Source organism: Tursiops truncatus, chromosome 18 (genome assembly GCF_011762595.2).
Source record: "Tursiops truncatus isolate mTurTru1 chromosome 18, mTurTru1.mat.Y, whole genome shotgun sequence".
Taxonomy (NCBI): Eukaryota; Metazoa; Chordata; class Mammalia; order Artiodactyla; family Delphinidae; genus Tursiops; species Tursiops truncatus.
The window spans coordinates 32351125-32373541 of record NC_047051.1 but is presented as its reverse complement, the minus strand read 5'-3'; the positions used below and the strand labels follow the sequence as shown (position 1 = coordinate 32373541).

The 22417-nt window shown below is 37.4% G+C and overlaps 1 protein-coding gene across 1 annotated transcript in view; it reads left to right on the top strand.

Annotated features, from left to right (window-relative positions):
- Positions 1 to 22417, top strand: part of DIAPH3 (diaphanous related formin 3) — a 539529-nt gene that overhangs the window by 287724 nt on the left and 229388 nt on the right. The window contains exon 21 of the mRNA XM_073795265.1: positions 17879 to 18118. Coding sequence (XP_073651366.1) covers positions 17879 to 18118 — 240 coding nt within the window. The remainder of the gene's footprint in view (positions 1 to 17878; positions 18119 to 22417) is intronic.

Sequence of the window (22417 nt, the reverse complement as noted above, 5' to 3'; positions counted from 1 at the left end):
CCACTTGGAACTACTCACCACAGTAAAGCACCTCAGTCATTCTGATCAATTGAATGCTGGTATATTCTGAAAGGATTTAAGGTTCCAGTAGTTTTGTATTATGGGTTTCCTTGACACTATCGTTATTTATGCTTTTTCTAATTTCTGACCCAGAATTTTTTGAGGCATTCTATATATATATATATATATATATATATATATATATATATATATATATATATATTTTTTTTTTTTTTTTTGCAGTATGCGGGGCCTCTCACTGTTGTGGCCTCTCCCGTTGCGGAGCACAGGCTCCAGACGCGCAGGCTCAGCAGCCATGGCTCACGGGCCCAGCCGCTGCGCGGCATGTGGGATCTTCCCGGACCGGGGCACAAACCCATGTCCCCTGCATTGGCAGGCGGACTCTCAACCACTGCGCCACCAGGGAATCCCGAGGCATTCTGTATTTTGAATGCAATTAAGAAGAAACTAGTTCAGTTAGCTTCATGACAGTCCTTTCCTTTATTGCTTAATTGTCTGTTTGCTATTTTGTTCTCATTCTATTACTTTATGCACTCTTTTTGCCTTTTTTTTTTTTGCTTTGCTTGTTCTTAGCCTCTTATTTCTTAGTGGATTTTTATAATCTCCTTTGGAACTCTCATTCTGACTGTTGGCTTTAGTAATTACCTCTTTTGCCAGTTGAAGACTACTTTTTCCCCTCAACTTTAACCACCCCAAAATTCAGGTTTCCATCTGTTTTTTTCTAACCACGGGTCTTAGCTGTAGCCTAATCCTTTGTTAGTTATGTGCCTTGTCTAAATCCTGCCTTCACACTTTCCTTTGTCTTACCACACCTTAGTCAGTATCCACATAATTCTCCCATTTTGCCTGAAGTGCAGATCACAGACCTGGGCCCTCTGGCATCTTCAGACAAAGCAATAGACATACTTTATTATGATGGGCAGAAGAGTTGCCTGAAAAATGTATCAGGGTGATTTGATTTGAACACTCCCAAAACGCACCCACCAAATCAATGGCTTGAACTGAAGCATGAACCCAAACACTGAATGAATTTCTGAAAGGCCATTGATTTGCTTTTAGAAGCCCCTGAATGAACTGTATTTGTCCTAATGTAGAAACAGAATAAAAACTGCAAACAATCAATACTAAGAAATGCAGCAAGGTGTCATTCCTAATGGGTTTCAGTTTGGAATAAATACAGAAAAAGCTTTGCCATTAATATTCTGGTATTAGAGAAGGAGCAAGAATTTGTAAAATGGCATAGGAAAAAATAAAGTCGAGGCAAAGAGTAGATCATTTAAGGGTATTTTGAGGACAGTTATTATTTTAAAATATGACTCAGATAACAAATGTTACCAGAAAAGGCCCTCTTATTCTTTATTACTTTTGAGTAAGCTAATCTATGCCGTAGTTTTTCCTGTGTCACTTTCTCTTACTTCCACTATCCTGACCCTGCCACCCTGAAGTACCACCCCAAACTTTAGTGCCCGCTAGTGAGGTCAGCTTCTGGAGATAGAGATAAAAGGGTCAGCTGGCTGGCATCGCATCCAAGGATCCGAGTTCGACTTTTTGATGTCCAGCTCCAACTTTCCCTTTTACTCTGTGACTAACCTTTACCTGGTCCACTGATTAATCTTGAACATTTAATTAATTAACCACTTGTGAGTTTAGGGGATTTAGCCAAAGTGCCTCTTGAATGTAAGTAGCTTGTTTATGGTATTTTAATGATTTCCCATAATCCCTCTTTTGTTAAATGAAATTCTGAAAGTCAGGCAGGGGTTGCCACGCCTAAGGTGCTTTTGTTTCATACATGTTAATGAATGGCAATGGGAAGACAAATTTAAAGTAGAATAAAGCATGGGTATTCATTTTAGAATAATATTGTTGAGAAAGGATAAAATCTCAGGGGTGGTAATGCTGGGTCAGCCCATCATAACTATATATTTTTGTGTTTGCCATTTGTTGATAACCTATTGTGTTTCAGGCCCTATGCCTCATGTTTTGAATACTCTGTCCTTTTCCACATAGCAGCTAGAGATCTTTTAGTATAAAAGTAAATGTGTGCTTCCCTGGTGGTGCAGTGGTTGAGAGTCCACCTGCCGATGCAGGGGACGCGGTTTCGTGCCCCGGTCCGGGAGGATCCTGCGTGCCGCGGAGCGGCTGGGCCCGTGGGCCGTGGCTGCTGGGCCTGCGCGTCCGGAGCCTGTGCTCTGCGGCGGGAGAGGCCACAGCGGTGAGGGGCAGAGTCTTAAAAGTAGATGTGATTATGTCACTTCCAGGCTTAAAATACTCTAATGGTCTGAAGTTTACTTTGTGTTATATTAATATAGCCAGTCCAGCTTTATTTTGATTACTGATAACTAATTTTTGTCCTTTTCCTTTTAACCTGCTGTTGTTACAGGCAGCATATTAGTTGAGTATTGCTTTTTTTTTAAATCCAGTGTGATGATTTCTCTTTTTTAACTAGAGGGACCATTTTCTGTTAATGTGGTTATTAATATGGTGGGATTTGAATCTCCCATCTTGTTACTTATTTTCTATTTATCTCATCTATTCTTTGGTATTCTTTTTCTCTTGGATTGAGTATTTTAATAACTTTATTTTTCTGTTGGTTAATTAGTTATTACTTTTTGTTTTATTTATGGTTGCTTTAGGGTTTACATAATATATTTTTAACTACCTTCAAAGGATATGATACCACCTTAAGTGTGGTGTGAAACCTCACAACAATGTTCTCCCATTTTGGGCTGTGTGCACTTGTTATCACACATCTTACCTTGGCGTATGTTTAAACTCATAACATTTTGTTATTTTTACTTTCAGCAAATCAGTTGTCTTTTTTATCTACATACTCCAGCATTCTTCACTCTGTTGTGTACATCTTCCATCTGGAGTCATCTTTCTTCTGCCTGAAAAATTGCCTGTAACATTTCTTCCAGTGCTAATGAATTCTTTCAGTTTTTATATGTCTGAGGAAGTCTTTTTTAACCTTCATTCTGAAGTGTTTTCATGGGTATGAAATTCCAAGTTGATAGTTCTTTCTTTCAGCACTTTAAATATGTTACTGCACTGTCTTCTTGTTTGAATTATTTGGGCAGGAAATCTGCCATCACCCTTAACTTTGTTCCTCTGTACATGTTTCTTTTTTTCTCTGGTTGTTTTTGAAGATTTTCTTTATCGCTTGTTTTGAATAATTTGATTATGATGTACCTCGGGTGTAGTTTTCATCATATTTTTGTCCTTGGGTTTCACTGAGTTTCTTGGATCTGTTGGTTTATAATTCTATTTAAATTTGGAATTTTTTTAGCCATTATGTTTGTCAGATATCTTTTCTATACCTCCCTTCTCACCTCTATATCAGAGACTTCAGTTACACATATATTATTCTATTATTACATATATGTTAGGCTTCTTAAACTTGTTCCACAGCTCATTGATGCCCTTTTTATTTTCTTTTTCCTCTTTTTTCATTTTGGACATGCATTCCAGTTCACTAATCTTTTCTTTTATGGTGTTTAATTTGCTGTTTTTCCTATTTAGTCAGCTCAGATATCATAGCTTTCTGTTCTAGAAATTCAGTTCAGGTATTTTTGAAAAAATACCTCTCATGTCTCAGCTTAAAATCCTTGATCTTTCCTCAACCTTCTCAAACATATGAAATATAATAACTTTAAACTTTCCCATCTAGTATTTCTATCATCTGTGCATTTGTAGGTCTGTTTTTATCAAATTTTTTCCTCATTGTTTGTATTTTCCTGATCCTTTGGGCTCCAAACAAAAATTTTACCATGTTTTACTCTAGATACCTTTGTATTCTTATAAATATTCTTGAACTTTGTTTTAGGAGGCAGTTAAATTACTTGGAAACTGTTTCAGACTTTTATGGCTTGTTTTTAAACTTTGTTACATGGTATCAGAGTAGCCTTGAGACTAGACCTTATTTTTCCCCACAGCTAAGGCAATACCCTTCTGAGTACCCTACTCAATGTCCCATGAATTATGAGGTTTTTCCACTCTGCCTGTTGAGAACAAATAAGTGTTCCCAGCTTTGTCTGAGAATCGGGCACTATTACCTCCAGTGCTTTTGACTGATTCGTTCCCCAGCCTTCAGTAATTTTCTCACATGTATGTGGTGGATACTACAGTTAAAGACATGAGCGGGAAACTCTTGAGATCTCTGGAGCTTTCTGTCTGTGCTACTCTTTCCTTTCTGATACTCTGTCCTGAGAACTCTAGCTGCCTTGGCATTCCCAGACTCTCACCTCCTTCTCAATCATGGACACCTCCTGCTCCACCTGGGTTCCTTCTTCCTGTGCTGCAGTTTGGAAACTCTTTCTAAACAGTAAGCTGGGATGGTCACGGGGCACACCTGTTTCCCCTTTCTCAGGCACCACCATCCCACACTGCCTGGAGTCAGTGCCTGAAAACTGTTGCCTCAGGGCAGCAGGGGGAAGGGAGATAAGTCCAGTCCCTGTTTTTCCATCTTTGGCCAGAAGGGGAATTTCCTTCTGGTCATTCTAACGGTTTCTACTTTCATTATAATTTGTAAGATAATCTTGTGTCTGTTTCTTCAGTCTCATATTTTTTTTTTTTTTTTTTTGCGGTATGCGGGCCTCTCACTGTTGTGGCCTCTCCCGTTGTGGAGCACAGGCTCTGGACGCGCAGGCTCAGTGGCCATGGCTCATGGGCGCAGCCGCTCCGCGGCATGTGAGATCTTCCCGGACCGGGGCACAAACCCGTGTCCCCTGCATCGGCAGGCGGACTCTCAACCACTGCGCCACCAGGGAAGCCCCAGTCTCATATTTTACCACTGCCTTCATTGTCCGCTGTGTCTCAGCCACATTCGTTTTTTGCTCCCACCTCAGATTTGCACTTACTCCTGCTGCAACCTCTGCTTCAGCCCAGGTGCCACTTTCCTGTGGTAGGGCTCATCATCCTGGTGTCCCCCCCACCATCATTCTACTTATTCATGAGCACTTATCCTTAACTACAGTGATCCTGTCTATTTGTTTTATTGTTTTTCTGTCTTTTTCTCTCCCTTTCTCCATCTGTTTACTTTAGTACAGCCATCTGAACCAGGTCCCTGTCATCTTATTTTCAGTGTGATTCCCCAAGGCCTTAAACAGAGTTTGGTACATAATAAGTATTCAGTAAATACTCTGATACATAAATAAATGAGTAATTATATCTGACTCTCACATAACTCCAGAAATAGGCATTACCATTTCAGAGCTGAGGCAACTTGTTCACTCAACTAGTAACTAGTACCGCTCAGCTGTGAACCATAGTTTTATGACATTAAAGGATGTCCTTCATTTTTTATGGTGGCAGTCACTCTTGTGTGTTTGTTTGCTGTAGGTGCCCACTGTACTCGAAGTTGCTTTTAGCACTGGTTTCTGTATGCTTCATCACTGGAGAAAATTTATTTTTGACATTTAAAGATTAACTTGAGTTAATAATAAGTACAAATTACTTAGTATGTTTATGTAGGAGCTTAAATTATTGAGTTGTTGAACTTGAAATTAAGTTTTAGGAAATTTTGTCAGTTACTCCTTTTTCTTCTTTGGGATTTTAAATCTTCTAAATAGGCAACTAAAAAGTGGGGCATTGGGCTTCCCTGGTGGTGCAGTGGTTGAGAGTCCGCCTGCCGATGCAGGGGACACGGGTTCGTGCCCCGGTCCGGGAAGATCCCACATGCCGTGGAGCGGCTGGGCCCGTGAGCCATGGGCACTGAGCCTGTGCGTCTGGAGCCTGTGCTCCGCAACAGGAGAGGCCACAACAGTGAGAGGCCCGCGTACCGAAAAAGAAAAAAAAAAAAAAAAGAAGTGGGGCATTTGAGTCCATAATAGGAATTATGGTTGTTTTTTGGTATAGAAACATGATGCTTTCTAGTTAGACCATCTATGTACTATTGAAATTTTATGGCACAATCTGCTTAATGTGTTTCATTTGCAAAAATGAAACAAAACATCATTATAGTCACATACTAATTACTAGCCATGCATCATTCATTTGAAATAAAGCCTAAAGCATTTTGTAGTTGTAAGCAAAAAGGTCTCTTATGATTCATCACTTTGCAAACAACATTGTTTTAAGGTTGCTTTTTAGATCTGAGTATCATCTAGTGCCTGAGAAGCATTTCCTGTATTCTGCAAATCTCATCATACAGGTCTCGATATTCTCTTCTAAGACTACTTTGGAAACATAATGGAAAAGGGAGACTGGACTAATGAAACTAAATTACTATAGAGTTAGGCAGTTTTATCGCAGTGGTGGCTTAAGGTGTAATTGTTGTAGATATAGACTGGCTTATTTTATATCTCATTCTTGACGCCATCTGGAAAGGTCTGTAAAGTGCATTTTTAATAAAGTTCAGTAAATACTATAACCAGTATTCTACTTAATGGCTCTCCCCATTAACACAAAGGTGAAAATTTGATGAAAATAAGTTGTATGCATACTATATTTATATAGTCTCAAAGCATCTTCCTATAAGTAACATTAATTATATAGGGAATATGTTGTAACTTTACATTGATTGGAAAAACTGGTGGACATAACCTTAGCTAAATATTTATGTATTATATTATAGTATATATACACATGTGTATTTCCTTTATAATACATATATGTGAAGAGGAAGAGAGAGAATATGATGGAGCAAATGATACAAAATGGAAACACTTGGTTAATCTGAGTAAAGAGTTTTTTGTATTCTTAAAACTGAAATTGTAATAAAAAGGTTTTAAAATTCCATTTACAGTAACAAAACTATAAAATACTTAGGAATACATTTTTAAAAAGCTGGGTAAACCACTAACAATGATAAAATGGATAAAATATTCAGGTCCTCCATTTTAAGGCCGTAGACAACCAGTAGAAGAAAACTGCAAGCTTTGGGAGAATAGAAACTGCATGAACTTGTGAATGCCCAGCTTTTGGTCGGGCGAAAGTTTTCCGATAATAGCACAGAGAGCTGGGGTTTGAGCAGAAAGTGTGGTTTTCTCTGGAGCGTGGAAGCAGGGATCAGAATTTATAGCAGCTGAAACAGGGCAGGCCATTATAGGGGAATGAACTGTGCAGAAAGGGACTCCAGTTTTCCTTGTGGGAGTCTCCCTGGAGTCTGTGCCTGGAGGCTGAGCTGTTCATATACTGAGCAAGATTTGCCTGATAGCACCTGCTGCACAGTGAGAGTAGAAGAGAGATACTAGGGGTCCACATTCCTAGGAGGTGTTGGAGTTCTGGCCCTGCCAGAATAGAGATAGCTTCTTGACACCTCATTAACTTACTTGGTATTCACTCAAACAACTGGAAAGGTTATACCTTAGGAAAGAAGACCAACATCCTAAAGGAGTACCTACTCTAGACTCACCCTAAGAAAACCTGTAATCAAGTCTACAGGCTTCTCTGGGAATAATGAGTCCTACCAAGTTAGAGGGGCTAGAGAAACAACTCCCACTTTCCACAGAGCCACACTAACAAAGTGTGAGCTCAAGCCTATTAGGCCTCTAAATAAACCTACTGAGAAATTTAAGGTGATCACCCAATGACTGATTTGCCTGCTAAAACAAGAAGGAACATTCTTCAAAGGAATATTGCAACTCAAGAGGGGTTATAACATTTCATCATTTCATTAAGAAGTAAAGATTAATAAAATGGGATGTATTGTAAAAGACAGTCAAATAAACAAGACAGCCCAGGTTTTAGATTTCAAATGCAAAGACTTTAATGTGCATATTATAAATATGTTCAAAGAACTAAAGCAAATTATCTTTTAAGAATTGAAGGAAAACATGATCTTAATTAAGGAATCTTTGCAGGGAAATGAAAACTATAAAAATTTGCCATATGGGAATTCTCAAACTGAAAAGTTCAATAACTGAATTAAAATATTCAGTATATGGGTTAATAGTATATTGGAGATAAACAGTCTAAAACACCTGTAATTGTAGTCCCAAAAGAAGAAAGTGAGATTGTGGCTGGCAAAATATTTGAAGAAATACGGGCCAAGAAATGCCAAATTGAGTGGAAAATATAAACTTATGGTTCAAGAACCTCAGCAAAACCCAGTCAGGATAAATATAAAGAGAAAGACATTTTGGCACATTCTAGTCAAACTGCTGAAAGACAAAGACAAAGTCATGAAAGTGATTTGAGGAGGGGAAAACATGTAAGAAAACGAGAAGAGAGATTTAGCTGCCCTTGCAGAAATAATGGAAAGCAGAAGTCAACATTAGGGTGTATTTTAAATGTTGAAATAGAGAAACTGTAAACTCAAAATTATCTCTTTAGTAGATACTCTTCCCGAAATAGGGTAAAATAAATACATTTTTAGTTCTGTGAAAACAGAGAGTTTGTGACCATCAGACCTACCCTACAAGAAATGCGAAAGTTGTCCTGCAGGCCAAGTGGAAATGATACTAAATGAAAAGTGATATCCACAAAAAGGAATGGAAACCATGTGAAATAATCAACGAACTATGTTTTCTTTCTTCTCATAATTTACTTAAAACTAATAATTAAAAAAATAACATTGCAGGATGAGGTTTATATGTATATAGAAGTAAAAGATATGATAGTAGCACAAATGATTGGGTAGGACAAATGGAATTATGCTGTTGTAACATTATACCACACATGAAATGAACCAGAAGGTGGGAAGTGTGAGTGAAATACTGGAAGGGGGAGGCAGGAAATGAAACCTACGAACAGGCACAATACTGACTTAATAGTCCCTCTAAGTAGACTACATAAAGAGGCATATTGGTAGTCCTAGAGCAGCCAGGGAAATATAGTAAAGAGATATAGTTAAGAAGCCAGTAGAAGAAATAAAATGGAATACTAAAAATTGCTTGATAAACACAAAAGCAGGAAGGGATAAAAGAGAGGTAAAAAGCAGAAAGGACAAATGGAAAACAGATACTAGACAATAAGAAAAGTAGCATAGCTTTGTATATTTCAGAGAATGTATATTTCAAGACAAATCATATTATAAGAAATAGAGGCATTACACAAGGATACAAGGAGTAATTTACAAGAAACAGTCATCTTAAATATGCATGCACCTAATAAAGAACATTAAAATTCATGAAGCAAAACCTGTAGAATTAAATGGAGAAATAGATAACTTCACAATCATAATGAGACCTTAATGCCCCCTTTCAGTAAATTCTAGAAAAAGTAGATCAAGAAACAAATCAGTAAATAATTAGAAAATCAAGACAGTTCTATCAACCAGCTTGTTCTAATTGGTATTTATAGAACATTGCCCATATAACTGCAGAATATACATTCGTTTCAAATACACATGGAACATTCACCAAGGTAGACTATATGGGAACATAAAATAAGTCTCAGTAATTTTCAAAAGACTGAAATCTTGTAGAGTATGTTTTCTATGTAAATTGGAATTAAATTGGACAACAATAATAGAACATCTCTCACTGTTTGAAAATTGGATAACATAGTTTTAAATTATTTATGGGTCAAAGAAGAAATAATTTTAAACCTAATGAAAATGAAAGCACTGAAAAAGAAAACTAAATTCTCATATTTCCATCAGGAATCAAAGAACGGAATCTACTACAGAAAATTAGAGACCCATATCATACATAAACATATATACAAAAATTGTCAAAATATTTTTGTATCAAATAGTGCAATGCCTAAAAAGGAGAGTGTGTCATTACCAAGCTATGCAAGGTTGGTTTAACATTTGAAAATTAAGGTAGTTGACCATATTATCAGAAAATAGGGAGAAAAATCATATAATTATCTAGATACAAAATAAAAAGCATTTGACAGAATTGTATCTTGTTTATGATATATAAAAACTCTTAGCAAGTAGAAAAAGAAGGAAAGTTTCTCAACCTGATAAAGGACATCTATGGAAGACACGGAGCTATCCTCATACTTAGTTGGGAAAGATTAAATTCTTTGTCATTTATGATTGGAAACCAGGCAAGGATATCTATTTTTATCACTTTTCTGCATTATAATATATGTTCTAACTTGTGTAATTAAAAAAAATGAGATAAAAGGCCTGTACATTGGAAATGATGTAAGTGAACTTATTATCTATGTAAATACATAAGGAATCTGTAGTAAACTTTGTTAGAAGGTCACAAAATAGTCACTGTACCAAAATCAGTTGTATTTTTCTCTATAAGCAATGATATATCGGAAAGCACAATAAAAATAGTACTGTTTTCAATAGCATCAAAAAATGTAAAATACTTAAGGATACGTTTCCCTGAACATACGCAAATTTTCTACACTGCAAACTACAAATTATTGGTGAGGGAACTTGAAGAAGTTGTAAATAAATGGTGATACATACCATGCTCCTGGAGTGGAAGACTCAATTTGTTAAGACCTCATTTTTCCCTCAAATGATCTATAGATTCGTAATACACATACGATACACATTCTCAATCAATCCCAGCAGGTCTTATAATAGTAACTGACAAGATATCACAAAAATTCATATGGCATGCAAAGGACCTGGAATGGACAAAATCAATTTTGAAAAACAAACTTGGAGGACCTAGACTACTGATTTGATATCAGGACAGTAAGGTTTTGGTTTAAGGATATATAAATGTTTTTTCAAAAGTATAGAGATAGATTTACAAAGATACCATCAATTGATTTTTCAACAAAGACTTTAAAGCTAGTGAGTAGAGAAAGGAACTTCTTTGTACCAAATGATGCTGCGAAACTTGGATATTCTATTGACTAAAATGAATCTCAACTCCTTCATCACACCACACAGAACAGTTAATGAGGGATGGAATATAGACCTAAATGTTCAAAGATAAAAGCTTCAAGAATAAAGCATAACATTGGCAAAGGGGGCGTAAAGTGTCATAAGCCACTTTGTAAAAAGTTTGACAATTTCTTGTAAGGTTAAGTATGCATTTACACTATACTATTTAGTGGAAATGAAAAGACTCATACGAGAATATTCATAATATCCTGTATTAGTTTCCCTGGGCTGCCATAACAAATGTCCACAACGTTAGTGATTTAAAACAACAGTAATTTATTCTGTCATATTTCTGGAGACCAAAAGTCCTACATCAAGCTGTTGGCAGGGTTGGTTCCTTCTGGAGACTCTGAGGAAGAATCTGTTCCATGCCTCTCCCTTAGCATCTGGTAGCTGCTTGTAGCCTTTGGTATTTCTTGACTTTTAGTATCACTCCAGTCTCTGCCTCCATCTTCACAGTCTTCATGTTGCCTCCTCCTGTGTGTGACTTTCTCTCTCCTTTCTTGTAAAATGACATGGCATTAGATTTAGGGATCTCCCTGAATCCTGCATGATCTCACCTGGAAATCTTTAACTTAATTACATCTGTAAATACCCTATTTCTACATAAGGTCACCTTCACAGGTACCTGGTTTAGGATTTATCCTTCCAATGCCTATTCATTCCAACCCACTACACAGCGCCAAACTGGGAAGAAACCAAAAAGTCCATCAACTTTTTGGTTTAGGAAAGAGGCTAAACAAATTTTGGTGTATTCTTGCAATGAAATATTGCTCATTCTTGCAATGAAATATTAATAAAAAGGAACACAGTACTCAATCATACTAACATGTGTGTGAATCTCAAAGTCATTTTATTGAGTGAAAGAAGCCAGACACCAATAGTGTTTCCTGAAAGTTTCATTTATATAAATTTCAAGAACAGGCAAAACTTAGTTATAGTGATAGCAATCAAAACACTGGTTTCCTATGTTAGGGTGGGGATCGTCTGGAAGCAGACATGAATGAATTTAAGACACCAGAAAGTTTCTGGGTTTTATGCCAGCTTTTTAATTCATCAGATATGAAACTTATGTGTTGAGTGTTTGCTAAGACTGCCAAATTAAATAAGAAGTCTCTCGCTCTCTAACTTTACCACTTTCAGATCCTGAGTATCTGTGGAACTCATTTGGACCTCCTGTGAAATCCTTCGTGGTCCAGAATTGATAAGCATTTGTAGACAAAGAGAAAGCATATCTGATGTCTATAGCTAATTGTCTATTTCTTGACTACCTGGAGGAATATACATTTTATCCTTTTTTTTTTTTTTCTTTTTGTATAATTCTTGGCTTTACCTTGCTCCTTTGGAAAAATGTAAAAAATGCGACTTTGGGGCTTCGCTGGTGGCGCAGTGGTTGAGAGTCTGCCTGCGGATGCAGGGGACACGGGTTCGTGCCCCTGTCCGGGAGGATCCCATATGCCGCGGTGTGACTGGGCCTGTGAGCCATGGCTGCTGAGCCTGCGCATCCGGAGCCTGTGCTCTGCAACGGGAGAGGCCACAGCAGTGAGAGGCCCGTGTACCACAAAAAAAAAAAAAAAAAAAAAGCGACTTTGCCATAGCAAAGTACAAAAAATGTACTTTGCTGTTGTGTAGTTTTAAAAAAAATAATTTTAGCTTATGAGTTTTATTATCATAAGAGCACATTTATTTTAAAAATACTCTTGATATTCTAAGCACTACCCAGGCATAAGGCACTTGAATAGCTATGTTTTTGATGCCTTTCCTAAAGTGAAATGAACTTTTTTTTCTGAGAATTCTGGAGATTATGAAAATATTGGCCAGCTAACAGTAAAGGGAAGACATTTTTCATATAGTTTAATTAGAAAAATCAAGTTCAAAACTTTTTCCTAAGTGTCTTAAGTCTGTTGTTAGATCACCTTCCTTTCTCAGATGTCACTTTTCTCCCTCAACCCTTTGTTGTTTTCTCTAGTTTTGTCTTTCACAAAGATGCACTCGTTTTTTCAGTCTCCTTGCTTCTCACACCTCTCTTACGGGGAGTGGAAGAATTAGCAAATATGGAAATAAGAGTGGAGAGTGCAGTGTAATGGGACAACAAAAGTGGATCTGGAAACATACAGGGGTAGTTAGGTATACCAAGAAGAAAGGAAAGAAATATGAAGTAGTAGCAGGCAGAGCTCACAGCAGGGTCAACCTGTCTCCATAGTGATTTGTCTGATAACTACCATGGGGAAATTAAAGTCTCTTCCTACTCATAGGAAAACATAGTAGAAGTATTGATAGTTTGAGTATCAGGTGGCTTTTAAGTTGCGGTTATTAATTTCCACATTGTGATTCTCTGAGTGGCATGCACAGTTAGTTGGCAGCAAGTTAGCTCTAGGCTCATGCCCTACTGTCCCTGTGCCCTTGAAGGAGTCATTTAACCTTACAGAAATGCCGTCCCATTATTCCTTATAATTATGTATTTACAACATGTATAACGTAAAGGTTTAGAGTAGTAAATCAATTAAGACTCAAGCTAGTAGCTTTTCAATCAGCAGGTTACTTGTATTAGAAGGAAAGTTGAATGATTAATTAGTCTTACCACAACTTTAGGGAAGAATAATGAAGATATAGAGGATGTTCTCAAATTTCTTTTGAGGTGCGCCTACACAAGGCTGCAGGCAAGAAGTGGGGGAAAACCCAACAAGTTTTGAATAAGTTGGCTCCTGAAAATCTCATATTTATAAAAGAAACTGAATAAAGAGGATATAGTGTTAAATGTAGTTGGTATAAAAATGTCAGATGGACTCTGTTTTTTCCCCCTGTGAAATAATGGATAAACTTAAAATTATATGAGAAAAAGATAACCATAGTGAGATTATGGGAGAGTACATCTCCCTGAAGACTTTTTCTCCTTTTTGCCCTTTAAGACAGATGGAAAGAATTCAGTGATACAAGGGCAGCAACCACCACTTCTGTGCCTTTTGCAACACTGAGTGGGCACCCAGTCAATGCTTTTTGGTTCACAGATTTTCTCAAGGTCTTTTCATCTTACTTTGTACCTGCTCCAACAATGTGTATATTGCCAACAAACAAAATTTTGAAATAAAAATTACCCTTAGTGTTCTGGATATTGTTTGTTGATTTTATCCAGTCACTGTTCTTAAGGTGTTTTCATTCAGGCCCATGACATCTGCGGTGGTGTGATGGGGTGGTTGCCGGAGTACTGCTGCCTGCTTTCAAAAAATAGTAATAAAACCAAAATATTTTAACTTTCTTTTTTATGCCTTTAGGTTGGTCTTCAGACTATAACTCATTATTGTCAGATTTTGGTGCTATGTGTTTACATTGCTAGGACTCTGTACTAATAAATGTAAAGGATACCTCTGTAAAAATGAATTCTAATTTCTTCTAACATTCTAATTATTAACTATCTTACAGTTAAACTTTTGCAGTAACCCTTCCTTTCTTTATCTCTTTTTTAATGACTTTCTGTTACAATTGAGAATATTATTTGAGCATCATAGCTCTCCATTTATGCATTCAGTCTAGTCTTTGGCAGACAAGTCATAGTTCTAGATTCTTGGGCAAGCAAACAGAATGCAAATGTCCAGTGTTTTTGTTTTTTAAATATTTATTCATTTGGCTGCATCGGGTCTTAGTTGTGGCACATGGACTCCAGAGGCGTGGGCTCCCCAGTTGTGGCACGCGGGCTCCACAGTGCACAGGCTTAGTTGCCCTGCGGCACTTGGGATCCCAGTTCCCTGATCAGGGATCAAACCCACGTCCCCTGCATTGGAAGGCCGACTCTTAACCACTGGACCACCAGGGAAGTCCCAGCAAATGTCTAGTGTTGATAGAATATGTGAGGGGGTGAAGAAACATTCTTCAGGATTTAAAAAATATATAATATTTTCCCTTTTTTTACCTTTTTTCTTTGATCCCATCTGAAGAAATAGAGTTTGATTTGCCCAGTGAGAAAAATAACTCTGCTATTACCTTCATAGATTACAAGATTTAGATCTTAGAACATTAACTTTCATTGACTTTTTTTTGTTTTTTTTTTTTTGCGGTACGCTGGCCTCTCATCATTGTGGCCTCTCCCGTTGCAGAGCACAGGCTCCGGACACGCAGGCTCAGCGGCCATGGCTCACGGGCCCAGCCGCTACGCGGCATGTGGGATCTTCCCAGACCGGGGCACGAACCCGTGTCACCTGCATCGGCAGGCGGACTCTCAACCACTGCGCCACCAGGGAAGCCCTGTTGTTGTTATTTTTAAAATAAAAGGGGCAGCCGTTTGGCCTAGGAGATTAGCGTAGGCTAAATGGTAGACCCTGGACAGGATCTAGTTCTGGTGATCTCTCAAATTCCTTTCCAGTGCAGTAATTTTGTTCACTAAAATGCATTTGTTTCTTATCAGCCAAAATACTCACTTTTTCAAAATTTGGAAGAAAGAACAATATGAAAAGGACATCTAATTTAAAAAGGTGTTCAAAGATCTGTTTAGGTTACCCTTCCTGACTTGGCTTTGTCAGGGTATTTGATAAACTCAGCACTTTGTTCTGCATTACATCACAGACTTACTCTATTTTTTCAAGGTACCTGTCCCTCGTGCCAGGTAGACTCATTACTCATACAAATCTAGGTTATATTTTTCTAGGAAAATTAATTACTTTGTACTGGCTACATATGGCTAGCTTGTCAGCAGGAAAGCTTTAACATACTTCGGGGTAGTTTTTTTTTTGTTTGTTTGTTTGTTTTTTGCTGTACGCGGGCCTCTCACTGTTGTGGCCTCTCCCGTTGCGGAGCACAGGCTCTGGACACGCAGGCTCAGCGGCCGTGGCTCACAGGCCTAGCCGCTCCACAGCATGTGGGATCTTCCCAGACCGGGACACGAACCCGTGTCACCTGCATCGGCAGGCAGACTCTCAACCACTGCACCACCAGGGAAGCCCCAGGGTAGTTTAATGTAGACATTTAAGTAGTCTTTTTTCTCTTTGCACATGAAGTGGTACATTAATATATGTTAAAATTAATATATTTTGCAATACTAATGTTTTGCATGGGGTACTGGAGAATTCTTCTCTTGTTATTGCAAAGTACCAAATACCTGATTTCATAATCATGAATGAGGGCATAGGATGAAAGCAGAGATGCTGTGGGCCCATCATACACCTTCTGAATGGCCATAACTGTATGAGCTCATGTGAGTGTTCCCTTATATGTCTTAGTATTCTAAAGGATAAATTAAATGTAACAGAGCATGGTACAGCCTTGGTCCAGTATAATATGAATGTGTACAAATATTACATTTGTAATATTTAAGTAAGGGTACAAGTTCCAGGTAAGTGAGTCCATTTGGGAGCATTTTAAAACAAATAAAATGACTTTATCAGAAGTAATCACTGCTTACCTCTACTTTGTGTGCTAGACATACAATGTCCAAACAATGATTCATGCCCACTAAGAATTGGTATTCTAATAAGGTCTCACTTTGTCTTTCATAAATTTTTATATTACTAAAATATATTTTATAAAACCATCATTAGTAATGTTTCTTTGTACTTTAAAAAAATGTCATTTTTGAGCTTACAGTTTCTTTACTCTCTTCTAGGAGAAAAAAATTTATTTTCTCTAGATGGGATTTTGAAGACGTTTCTTGAATTCAAGGAATTTTAAGACATTCCTTAGAATACTTGTAGAGGAGACTTCTTACTAATTATATTAGTTGAGCTCTTAGAGTCTTGGTTGCATACACATAAGCATTTAACACGTCAAGTTGCTGGGGAGAATGCTTTATGTAAATTAGATATATTATTTGCTGAGAAACTATTTAGTGACTGTAAGAACTTGGTTCCTCTGAAGATATTCTCTCAGAGGTATCTACTGAGAGCTCTTTATTGCTCCGATTTTGTTAGATGAGTAAACTGGGTTATGTTGTTAAGTCATTAAAGCAGTGCCTGTAGTATCCTATTGGAATCTAATAAGTTCAGGCTTTTGTATGGTACAGTTTATTTTAAATAACAATCATTATATTACGAGCAGATAGTTTTTAACAGAAATCCTATAAGCTTCATGTGGCATTGGTTTTTAGCTTTTCCTTGAGGGTCAGTGATTAACAGAACTATTCCCTATTTTGATCCTATCATGTTCTGTCACTGTTTTTTTTTTTTCTGACCTTGCCTCAAAGTGCTTTTGATGTTTATAATCGTTGTTGAAGTTCACCTGTTTTACCACTGCTGCCCCATCAATCTGTTTTAAGTCTCAAATTCCTAACATGTTTGGTCAAGGAATTCACACGTAACTTAAATGTGGTATGTCTCCAGCCTTCAGGCTCTACCCCCTCACGTGTGTTGCTAGCACATGGTTCGGGGGTAAATTTAAGGCAAGAAGTTGCTGACCCTCTAGCCCTTTTGTTCTTTCAACACTTTCAACCCCCTTTATACCCAGTAAGGAAACACAGAGTCCCAAACGGGGCTAACCTGGCACGTGGTAGACCTGTGGCTTTGCACCGCTTCTGTCTCCTGCTCTGCCCATGTTTTCTAACCCTGACTCTGCTAATTTAGCATGTGTCAGGAGTCATTCTGCTGCCCTGTGTTTCTGAAGAAAGTCAATTTAGTACAAATTGGGACCTATTTACTCTCCTTCAATCTAACACATACTGTTAGTCAGCAGGGCTCCTGTGGACATCAATCGCTATTTGAAGAAACAAACCCTCTTTAGACCTTTCTGAATATGTTTTAAACATGACCCAGCATATTTCAGTATTGAACAAAAATTAAAGCAGTGCTATGAATGCTTTGTAATTTGTTGCCTCTGTATCCTGTTACCTTTTAAAAATTCAGTTTTTTAAAAAAAAAGATATATGTACTTTATTTCTTAAACTTTGTCATTTAAGTAAAGCTCTCTTTTCATCGAGCATCTAAATTTTTAATGTTTTCTTTGAGTGATGACTCAGGATTCCTCACAAAAACACGCAGGGCTTTTCTCTCTTCCTGCTATCAGTTTCAGGGGACATATTGCTTTTTCCATACTGTCATACCAATAAATCATCCCAGATTACTTGCAGCCGCACAGTACTAAAGTATACCATGCATTTTAAAGGAAATCTGCTATTTTCTTTTCAATCAGATGAGCAATGTGAAGAGACTACGGCCACGGCTCAGTGCTATTCTCTTTAAGCTTCAGTTTGAAGAGCAGGTGAACAACATCAAACCTGACATCATGGCTGTCAGTACTGCCTGCGAAGAGATAAAGAAGAGCAGGAGCTTTAGCAAGTTGCTGGAACTTGTGTTGCTAATGGGAAACTACATGAATGCTGGCTCCCGGAATGCTCAAACCTTCGGATTTAACCTTAGCTCTCTCTGTAAAGTGAGTTTGTTTTTTCAGAACATATAATTTGCCTGAACACTTATTCTTAAATGTCAGCCCTGATTACATTACGTATTTTTTATTTTGATGTGCTCATTGTCAAGAACTTAAACTGAACCATCAACCCAAACCCAGAGTGAACTGAGCTCAACTCAGCCTCTGAACTAAATCCAAATGTTAATTTTCTCTGATCTGCAAATTCAACTGAAGAATTTTGTTTAACTGCAAACTTATGTTGTAAACCTGTGCTTTCTCGAACTGATGAAATGGAACATCAAAATATTATTTAAATCTAATATTCATTCAATATAAATACGTGCATATGACAGTATATATATTGAGCATTACTTGGAATTGCCACGAAAATCTTTACCTTTAACTATTTAAGTATCTCTTTGCATTTTTCTTTTTTGAAAGCTGACTAAAGGGAGAGAAAAGTGAGACTGCTTTATATAAAGGGAAAATCATTATATTAGGAATACACATAACTCAGATGTTATTAATTATTTTGAAATGTTTCTATCTAAATATAATTTTAGAGGAGATGAAAATTGAGTAAGTTTAGAGATTTTTTTTCTTCCAGGTTCTTCCATAGTTTAAATTTTCTTACAGCAAATGTATTCAGTGTTGTATATAACAGAGCTCTCTGTCTTAAGAAGTGGGCCATAGTAACAGTGCTTTATTGATCAGCTTACAACAAATTCTTCTCAGTTACACATCACAAGAAAAGCTTTCTCTTGTTCTTGACCTCGTAACATCTACGCTCCCTGATTAAGGAATTTGATTATTGCGATTACCGGTTAGATTGGAAGGTGAGAAACAAGTTCAACTTTAGCTATGGGTTTACTGAACAGTTGATCTCTTCGTGCTTTCATGGCTTTTCTTACACAATTTCCCTGGCTTATGCTTTCTGTTGGTATCGGTGACTTGTGAGCTTTTCCCCTCTCCCATCTCCATCTTTTTATTTTCCTCTCCTTGCTTTTCATAGCCTGCTGTGTCCAGTTAAGATTCCTAGCAAGTATTATGATGTGATTCATAAGACTGCACATTTACAGAGTGCTTACTCACCCCTGTGCCAAATGCTTGACCTGATCATCTCATTTAATGTATGTGATTAATATTTACCTGGGATAATGGGACTCATATTTTTCACATGTAAGCCATTAATTATGCTTAGATATTTTAATGGCGCTCTATACTAAAGTTATGGCAGCAGAGTTAAGAGAGAGTGGCTAGCTTGGCTAAGGAAGGGCAGTTTCACACTCAGAGAGGATCAGGAATTTGAGCTGGATCCGGAAGGACGAGTGGATGTTCCCTGAGAGGAAAGGGCGTTCTAAGCAAGTGTCAACAGTTCACATTAAGGGTTATATCATGGCACAGTTGGAGCCTGGATGGAAGAGGAGTGGAGAAAATGGAAATGTGATAGTAAATGGGCCTAGATGGTGAAGAGCTTCAAATGTCACACCTTATACTGAAGGTTTTATGGAGACATGTTACTTCTGTAAGTCAAGTGATATTATCATCTGTCTTCCAGGAAGATAATTCTAACAGCAGTATGGAAGAAAGGTAAGCTGCACTTCCCAGTACTGTCACCATTAGCCATACATATTTAAATTTAAATCAATTACTATTTAAATAAAATTAAAAATTTAATTCCTCACACTTACCATGTTTCAAGTGAGTCAGTGTCCATACATGCTGGCAGCAAATATGGCACATTTCATCATTGCTGGAAGTTCTATTGGACAGCACTGGGTTGGGGGTGGGGGTTATAGTGGGGAGAGACTCGGTGATTGGCTGACCTGTGTCATGTGACCTGGGAGGATGCCAGAGGAAATGGAGCTGAGAAGATAGATGGGAATGGTGAAGGAAAAAGGGAGGGGTCAAAGATAACTCCTTGCTACTGACATGTTTGAAGTAGTTGCTCAAAAGAGAAAAGAGTTCAGGCTGACTTTGGTGTGTCCATCTCCTAGCTTACCTCAGTGTCTTAGAAGGCATCTGACTGAAGCTGCCTTATTCAAATGTTTTACCAAATATTTGAGTGTCCACTATGAAACTGTCACTGTGCTTTGAGATGTTGGAGGTCTGAGTTAAGGTAGTGGTAAAGGCGTTGAAGGGGAAAGGGGATGGAGGGAAGTGTACACATTTAAGGAACATCTAGTTATTGTCAGGGCATGGTGATTATTAACTTGGAGGTTGAAGGATAAGGAGGCAAGTTAAGACTGCCAGGTTCAGGCTTTCTCTGAGAAGGGAAGCAAAGGAAGAAAAACAGGATGAGGAGCGAGGTGGGGGAGAAGTTAATTCCACACGTACAGACCTACTGGAGTTTTTTTCATAGTGCCAAGTGTCTGTTCCTCTTTAGATTTTGCATCTCAGAACTACAGCCAACTCACAAGAAGTTGACCACATACCCTCCCTTATTTCTGCCTTGAAAGAGAAGTGTAGACAAGAGATTAGGTCTGATTAATGAGGTGGAATTCCCTAATACAGTACTTGGTACATAGTAAATACTGAACAAATAGCTGTTGAATGGATAACAGTGCAGTGGACACAATGCAGTACATACAGTGTTGTGTAGAGACAATGTTATTATGTAGCTGAAAATAGAAATCCTCTCATGTTTATATACAGTCACTGATGCATAGTGATTTAAAACCTCTTACAAATACAATGCATGCTGCTACGATTTTACTATAGTCATGCTGCAAACCAGTTAATCTGTCTCCAGGTAATAGAGTTGACTTTATTTTCAGTCAGTGGTACTGGCTATTTTGATCATCCCTATAAGGAGCCTTATGTTGTACAAGAAACAAAATAAATACTACAACTTCATATTTTTTTATTAGCCTACATGTCAAGTAGGCTATATAAGCATATATTGAACAAGATAATATCTCATCATGTTTGTCATCAGAAGTAGCAGCTTGATCGTTGACAATTGTGAATTTCACACCGAGTGTAAAGCATTTGGTTTGATAATAAGCCCACACACAGGGAATTCCATATTTATTTGACAGTAGAAAGACAGGGTAATATTTTAATCTGTTCGAACATGCTGGGTAATTATATGACATTTACTATTCTATATCCAAAATCTTTACTTTTAAACGCCCTTTATAAATTTAGCTTAAGTATGAACAGTGTGTGAAAATTCATATTAAATTGTTAACTTTGCGTTGTTTAGAAATAAATACAGGAGTCATGAATCCTGTATGCACTGTAGTTTGGTTTTAGGGTTTATATTATATATTTGTATACATTTGTAATTGAGATGACTAACTACAATAAATGAGTTCAGAGAGAAAAGATTTTATTTTCTTTTACTTTAAGATTCGATAGGGTCTGTGATAAATAAATATAAATGTTAAATATGAGATATAAAGTAACCATAGACTAGAATGTATTAAGATGTAAACATAAATTAAAGTAGACGTATAGGTTTGAGGCTTTCGGATGGAAAAAGTGAAGTGCAAAGCATGGTCATGAAACTTTTCCTGAGCTAAAAATTGTGGTTTCTCTTATTAGCCAAAGCTGAACTTCACGAGAAATTTTGCGTTTGTGTCATTATAAAGGGAAAATACAGTGTTGAGCAGTGTTCCTTTAAACAGCAAGTGAAAAAATCCATTTCATGAGGTTCTTTCTTTTAGAACCACCTCCCCTTGTCTCCTCCATCTTCCCCTCCCCTCCCCTCCCCTGACAGATATGTACTCAGAGCCTCTTATGGGGTAACACTCCAAGAGAACCCTCATAGTAAGATACATATGTACTTTTCAGTTACAGTAATGCTATCCCTAGTTTAATCAAAATGGTGTAAGTATTCAATACCTTGCTTTCTGGCGACTTGGCTTTTTAAAAGGATAAACCTCAGACTATATAGAAGAATGGACAGACTGCTTGTCATTCATAAAATCCTCCAAAGATATTACTAAACTTTAGATAAATTTGGATAATAAGCAGTTTGAGATTATATTCTTTTTTCAGGACCTGTATTGGTTAATTTGTATCCTTAGAAATACAAGCAGCAAAATAGTAGGTGCTTGCCTGACCAGAATGCCCACCTAGAAAAATTTGTATGTCATTAGTGTTGAAATTAGTGATTGTAGTGAATCTGTGCGTAGAGCCAAGTAGATCAGCATTCTAGCAAAAAATGAGTTGACTCAACCATCAAAGTTCAACACCATATTAAATATATGAGATGATTTTAACTTGTTATTTAAAAAGCAGATGTTATTAATCCATGCACAATGACTATAACATGTGTTTGATAATGTTTACTAATGTCTACTGAAATGTTTGATT